This window comes from Lupinus angustifolius, chromosome LG12 (genome assembly GCF_001865875.1).
Source record: "Lupinus angustifolius cultivar Tanjil chromosome LG12, LupAngTanjil_v1.0, whole genome shotgun sequence".
In the NCBI taxonomy this organism is placed as follows: Eukaryota; Viridiplantae; Streptophyta; class Magnoliopsida; order Fabales; family Fabaceae; genus Lupinus; species Lupinus angustifolius.
In genome coordinates this window covers 4,077,907-4,084,509 of record NC_032020.1, presented here as the reverse complement: position 1 = coordinate 4,084,509, position 6,603 = coordinate 4,077,907, and the positions used below count along the sequence as shown (strand labels likewise).

Here is a 6,603-nt window from a genome sequence, read left to right as displayed (position 1 = left end):
GTAGCTAATATGTCAACCAAGGCGATCACCATAGACCAGTTCAGACATTGTCTGAACTTGTCGAACATTCATTGATGCTAGACTATGGAGCTCCTCAACCCAACCACAGAAGATGGAGATTGATGATATTCATCAAGATGAAGATTGTTGTGTAATCTAGTGGACTATGCCTTTTCTCTGAAAAACAAGAATACAAGTTATAGACTTGTGCTGATTTTAATGGGTTGGGATAATGAAATATATATTTATGTGTTATGTAAACCTAATGGCAAGAACAATAACCACAAATTCTTATTCTCTAATACATAGTTGTAAGTGTTCAACGCTCTTAGGAAGGTAAGTGCAAATAGGTCGAACTTTGTTACCAAATTTCTTGTGTTATTCTCTGTTCTCCCTATTATTTATTAATATTTTATTGATTTTTTTTCCCAACACTAACTATCTATTAACTTATAGTCCATTTGGTGACAATAATAGAATAAAGACAATAACTAGTTATGATAAAGAGTTGGATAAGAGAAGAATAAGATATGAGTAGAATAAGGGCTTATCATGTCTAGTGCTTGCTAAATATATAATGATGACATTGATATTTGTGGTGGCAGTGGTATGGTTGTTACCAGACTGCTAGCTTCTATCTACTATGGAGTTCTATTCTTACTGAGATATGAGAAGATTAGAGAGTTTGAGACGTCACGTCTTGAACTAAAACCTTAAGATATTAGTTTTATGAGTTTTTTCCACTTATAAACTCTTTCACTTCTCCTCGTATATCTATTGAGAGACTTTACACTTGAATAAACTCAACAATAATTTTAATGGTATTCAAGTATAATATGATAAAAAATGCACTATATGTTATCATGTTGATTTCTAATCCAACCTGGTCATGAGATAAAAATACACTAGGTGAAGGAATGGCCAATAAGATAACTCTATCTTATCTTGTTGACTTGTCAATCTCCAAATTGCAACATAATGGTATCTTTTACCCTTTTCACCTCACAAAACCTTACTCTAATTGTCATGAGTTAACGTATAACACATTTCATCCTTCGAAAGGAGAAAGGCACAGCAAAGAGTATCCTTGAATCTTGATGATACCTTTACATGTATTTTTATATAGTTCGACCATTTTGTTTTGCGATGTTAAATTGAATTTTTATAAAATTTAACTTGAATGAACTCAATATCATAAAATATTCTCGAGTAATATAGATTCAAATAATAAAACATATTCCCCTTTCTCTCTTACGTTCCCAATAATGGTATGATTAAGATCAATGAAGGTAATAATTGATATTGATATCTATGTATGAAAAGTTTAAACCTCAATAGCCAAATTTTTTATTTCAAACAGAACAATTGCAAGGTACACATAGATGTTATTGCATATAATACTTTGACTTCTATAAGACTACAATTCACATAATTCCTACATCTCATTACCAAGGAGAAACGCTTATTTCACTATTCTACAATCATATAAAACAAGACAACTTCAGAACGAAACAATTGAAGGAAGCATGCTGCCCAAGATCATCACGCAACACCTTACTCGAGATCATGAAGAAGACTTTGATCAAAGTGCCAGAGACCTGCCAGTAAAAAAACAATTATTCATTCTGATGTCGTTCAATCCATGTTGCCGACTCCATCTAGTAAGTTTAAAGCATGATTATAGTTGGATTTTCGCTCCTCCCTTATTTCATTTCCTTCTCTTAAGAGGGGGAGAGAGGATACCAAAGTAGAACAGAGATTTGATGTCTCAAATCATGTTTCATATGTTCTCACGCACGCGACAACAAAAATGAAGCAAAAATAAATCTAAAATTTTCAATTGACATAATATATTTTCATTGGCGCTTAACAACTTATGAGACATGAGTTAGAACAATATATCTCTCTTCACCAAAGTAATGTATACATGCTAATACGTAAACGCAAGTGGGCCAATAGTGAGTGAAAATAGGATAGGTGCATACCATGACCCTTTCCAACCAATCTCAGTTGAGTCACATACTCTGCTATCTTCTTAATTGCTTCAACCTGTACAGTGGAGAACAAACTTTTGTTACAAACACTAGTTTACTCTATTTAACAATGCAAATGTAACCCTTTTTTGTTACCCTATCTCCAGGATTATTTTCAGACTAATTATATATATAGTCAAATTGACCACATTTAATACTGAATTGTTGATAACTTTGTTGATCCACTGATGTAAGGAGTTATTTTATTAGAAATACTGCAATTGTAATCCCCTCAACAGAATTGCAATTGCAATTACAGCTGCATCAACCAATTTCTGACATTTGCAACTAAACATAACCACAACCACATATCTTGGATTCATTTTTTTGCTAAATTTCTTGCCTTTTACTAATTTAAGGTCCAAGAATCTAAAGTTTCAATGAATCCTTACTATGTTTAAGGTTCAGCTGGATCAAATTTAGGAGAGTTTACCTGCTCAGTCAAAAATTCACTTTCGATGAAGTCTGCGAGTTGAGGATCGTTGTTACTAACTGCGACCTATTTTGATGAAGAACATAGGAAATTACTGGCTAAGCAATAAAATCTTAGACTATTTAGCTATTTATACTTGAGAACTATAGACAAAATAATTTGTGATTTCATCATAAAAGAATTATTCAACCGAAAGCCAACGCGTGAAGAAGCATTACACTGTGAAGATTCAGAAGTTTCTCATTAACCAACTTCTCCAAAGACAAAGTTAATTCCAAAGCTGAATCGGTCGACAACAAGAAAATGGAAAAACAAAGTCAGAATAAATAATGGTTTGAAGATGTGCATATGATAAATCAGAATGCACAGCATCATCACTTCATAACACTGCTGTGTGAAGTAGCAAATATATAAAGATGGTAGTAGTTAAAAAATTGAAGGTTGGGAATGAAAACAAAAAGCTTACCATACAATGCATCCCCCTTTTCTACATGAGCATATTCTGAAAGAGGACTTGTGATGGGGTGCAGTATCACTCGTCCACCACGAATGTTCTACAAAAATCAGAGTCGCATAAGTTATCATGTCAATGATACAAAAGCCAATGTTTTAAATTGCATTCCACAACCACATTATTTCAGTAGTATTCGTATTCATGATCGCAATAGTGTTAGCATTGGTGGCACTTTTCCCATAATTCAATTGTGATAAACACAATATATCACTACCACAACCAAATTATCGAATCATGATTTAAGCTATCAGGGTAAAAAGGTCATGACTGGTTTCAAAATAACATGCAATGAGCAATTGAGCATAGTCCAAAACATTTAAATAGGTAAAGAATCAACATTGGAAGTGTAAGGGTCTGTTTACGAGTTATGTTTCGGAGGGGAAGGAAATGAGAGGGAAGGCTTCAGAACCATCGCACAAGTGTATTTCATGGCTCCCAATACTTTCCCTCCCTCCCCTCCGTATACCATCCAAAACTAACTAGCAAAGTACAAAATAGTTTAGCTTTCAAAAAAGTTGGTGGACAAAAGTGAACCTACAAAGTTTTAATTTAAGGAGGGAGACAAATACCTGATATTTAATAAGCTTTTCAGCATGCTCTCTTTCTTCATCACTTGATTCCTTAAAGAACCTGCAATTTTTCCACAAAATTGAAACCTTTTTATTTAAATGGAAGAAAGAATAAGAGGGTGGAAGCATATATAGGTTATGTGATAGTTACTTGGCAAGTCCCTTGAGAGCTATGTTGTCCCTGTCGAAGTATGCAAACAAGGAATGGTACACATAGGAAACATTGTATTCCACACTGTATTTGATACATAAAAAAACTTGGTAAGAAAACAAAATCAACTAAAAGAAAAATTCATATTTAGTTTTCATTAATTTTTAATTTTTAAATATAAACAATACAAATGAATAATGAGTGATATGATGATCCTATATAACTCAATCTTTATAATGCAGTGCGCACATATTATACTGAATTCCATAAATATATAAATGAATGAATAATAGAAAAAAGTAAGCTGTGATACATGTATAATGTACCTATGTTCAACTAATGCCAACAAATAATATATTACTATGATTGTTCAGGTAAAAAAGGAACTTTATAATAATCAATATTAGATCTGCACATGCTTCATATTGACAGCACCGGAATATACTGTTACCCAAAATAGTGATTCTTAGCCAAAAAAGGATCTGGACAACCAAAATTAAAACTGGATCTGCCCATATTACACACCTATATACTAATGAAAGAATGTTTGATTTATCTCATTTATTTCCAAACAAATTATCTCATTTATTTATCCGGAAAGCAAAGGAATAAGGAAGTAATAGGTAATCGAAATACGTAAATAACAAATATAGTGACATTATTATGAGAGAAAAATGTATGAAGAATTTTATATACCGTGTATAAATACACTATTCAGTCAATTATTCAAAAAAGAGTTTTCTAGATGTACGTGTATAAATCATTTTACAGTCCATTACAAAGTAAATAAATCTTTATATGAGATGGCAAGTATTATATCAAAGCTCAAACGTTCATTCTTGGAAATTACATTTGGCGCAACATACGAAATCGATTAATTCTTTATCTGTGATTAGGTTTAATAATTAAAAAAAGTTAAGTAAATATTTAATAATTAAAAAGAAATAGAATGAAAAATTCTTACTTGATCTGCTCATTAATTGCAGCTTCAGTTTCATCAGCATAATTCTGACGAGCTAATGAAACATTAGGAGTTATTGGTACAGCAAGTGCATCTTTCTTAACCTCTTGAAAAGGTTCAAATATCACACCAGTGAGTGGTTCTGATACATTTGAAGCACTTACCCTCATCAAATTCCCTCTTCCTCCAACCTTGTAAAGGTTCAGTGATGAAAATGGGGAAGATGAGAGAGCAAAGCTCAAAGAAGAAGAACAAGAAATCAGGTTCTTTGGAACATCACCAACAATGGGTGAGAGAGAAGAAGAAGAAGAAGAAAAGATTGAAACTTTTGAAGAAGAAAATGCCATTTTGGGAGAGATTTGAAAAGATGAGAGAAAGGAAGTGAGAAATGGAGAAGATTTATCAATGGCGGCTTCGAAATGTGAAGGGTGAAGAACAAGGTTGGGCAAAGGGGATATATGTAGTCGTGTGGAGGGATATTTTGGGAATTAGAAAAATGTGGAATTTCGTTCTGGACCGTTGGATGAAACAACACGTGGAAGGTTGTGATTTTGTTAAAGAAGTGGCGTGTGGCGGGCTCGTGGCTTATCTTGTGTGAACATGGAATCTGTTAAAATATCCGGCCCACGTCATAATCACGCATTAATCGAAATGTTCGGATCTGTGTTTCTCACTCGCCAGTCTTTAACGCTCTGGTACTCGCGCATTGAGTATTTCAAAATTTCAAAATAAGAATTAATGGCTTGCTTTTTCTTAATTCTGTTCTAACTTCTAAGTAACATTGCATATGCTTTATGTATTTTTTTAATTGTTTTTTATTATTTCATATTTAAGGTCCTATTAATGAATATTTTAACAAATACTGAACGGAAAAGAGCATCTGTTGGAGAGGAATAGTTTTATCTCAATCAGATTAAATGAAAAATATTATGGGAGAATAAGATTGTAGTCTTATACTATTTTTTAAAAAATTTAAAAATAATTACTTTTATTAGTATATACAATATAATTATAAATATCTAATAATAAATACCTATAGGGATGACAATATGGTAGAACAAGTGTTGGTGATGCTTATAGGTTGCAAAGGGGCAAATTTACTTTAGAGGTGCACATTGACTGAAATATTACGGTCTTAGTGCACCTTTTAAATTAATTACCGTTTTGGTGTACTTTGGCGGGAACTCGTCAATAGTAGCATTGACGAGTTTAATTTTTTTCTCTTAAACCGGAGAGACACTGTAAATGAAATTGACGAGTTTAATATTTTAATATTTTTTGTACACAAATCGTCAATCATAATGTTGATTTCATTGTTTTTAATTGAACTCGTCAATGGTAATGAGGAGTTCTGTTGTTTAGAAAATTTTGAAAAAAGGAAGTTAATGAAAATTGGTCTTTATGTTGGAACATATTAAGAAAATAAAAATATTGTTTAACATATTGACTATGTGAGGTAGCAATCCCATATGGACATTTATTCTAACCCACTTATCATAGTTCCATACATCATAGGTGCACTACTACAAGGCCATTGGATTTTATTAATACTTTAAGCTAATGTTGTCAATAATAATGGTTGAGTTTAATTTGTTTATCATATACCGCCAAATAATGTGCCAAATAATGTGCTTCCTTAATAATTTTGCTTCTTTTGTTTGGAGAGTGTAAGTAATGATTATATTTGATGGTGCCAAATAATATTGCTTCTTTTGGGAAGAAAGGGCTAACAAATTTTGCTCTGTTTGTTTGGAGAGTGTGAGTGGTGATTGTGTTTGGTGGTGCCAAATAATATTGCTTATTTTGGGAAGAAAGAGCTTAATAATTTGCTTCTTTTTGTTGGAAGAGTGTGAGTGATGAGTGAGAATGTGGCTACATTTTATAGAAGGAAAAAATAGATAGTTAATAAGATTATTATCATATTATGAAGATAGAAGAAGAA

General features: G+C 32.3%; 1 protein-coding gene across 1 annotated transcript; it reads right to left on the bottom strand.

The window, feature by feature from the left end:
• Positions 1,324–5,096, bottom strand: LOC109363086 (ferritin-3, chloroplastic-like). Its single transcript, XM_019609264.1, has 8 exons — positions 4,665–5,096; positions 3,701–3,784; positions 3,550–3,610; positions 2,933–3,020; positions 2,685–2,746; positions 2,467–2,532; positions 1,986–2,049; positions 1,324–1,598 (listed from the first exon to the last, which is right to left on the bottom strand). Exons 1-8 carry the CDS (start codon positions 5,006–5,008, stop codon positions 1,555–1,557), a joined length of 813 nt encoding a protein of 270 aa, XP_019464809.1. The 5' UTR covers positions 5,009–5,096; the 3' UTR covers positions 1,324–1,554.

Bases quoted from the DNA above. Each gene is read 5' to 3' on its own strand.
- LOC109363086 (XM_019609264.1), bottom strand. From the start codon at position 5,008: ATGGCATTTTCTTCTTCAAAAGTTTCAATCTTTTCTTCTTCTTCTTCT. The intron at 3,021-3,549 runs GTATTTGTCTCC...TGATTTTTGTAG, and splicing joins AAAAGCTTATTAAATATCAG to AACATTCGTGGTGGACGAGT. The intron at 1,599-1,985 runs GTATGCACCTAT...TTTTACTGGCAG, and splicing joins ATTGGTTGGAAAGGGTCATG to GTCTCTGGCACTTTGATCAA.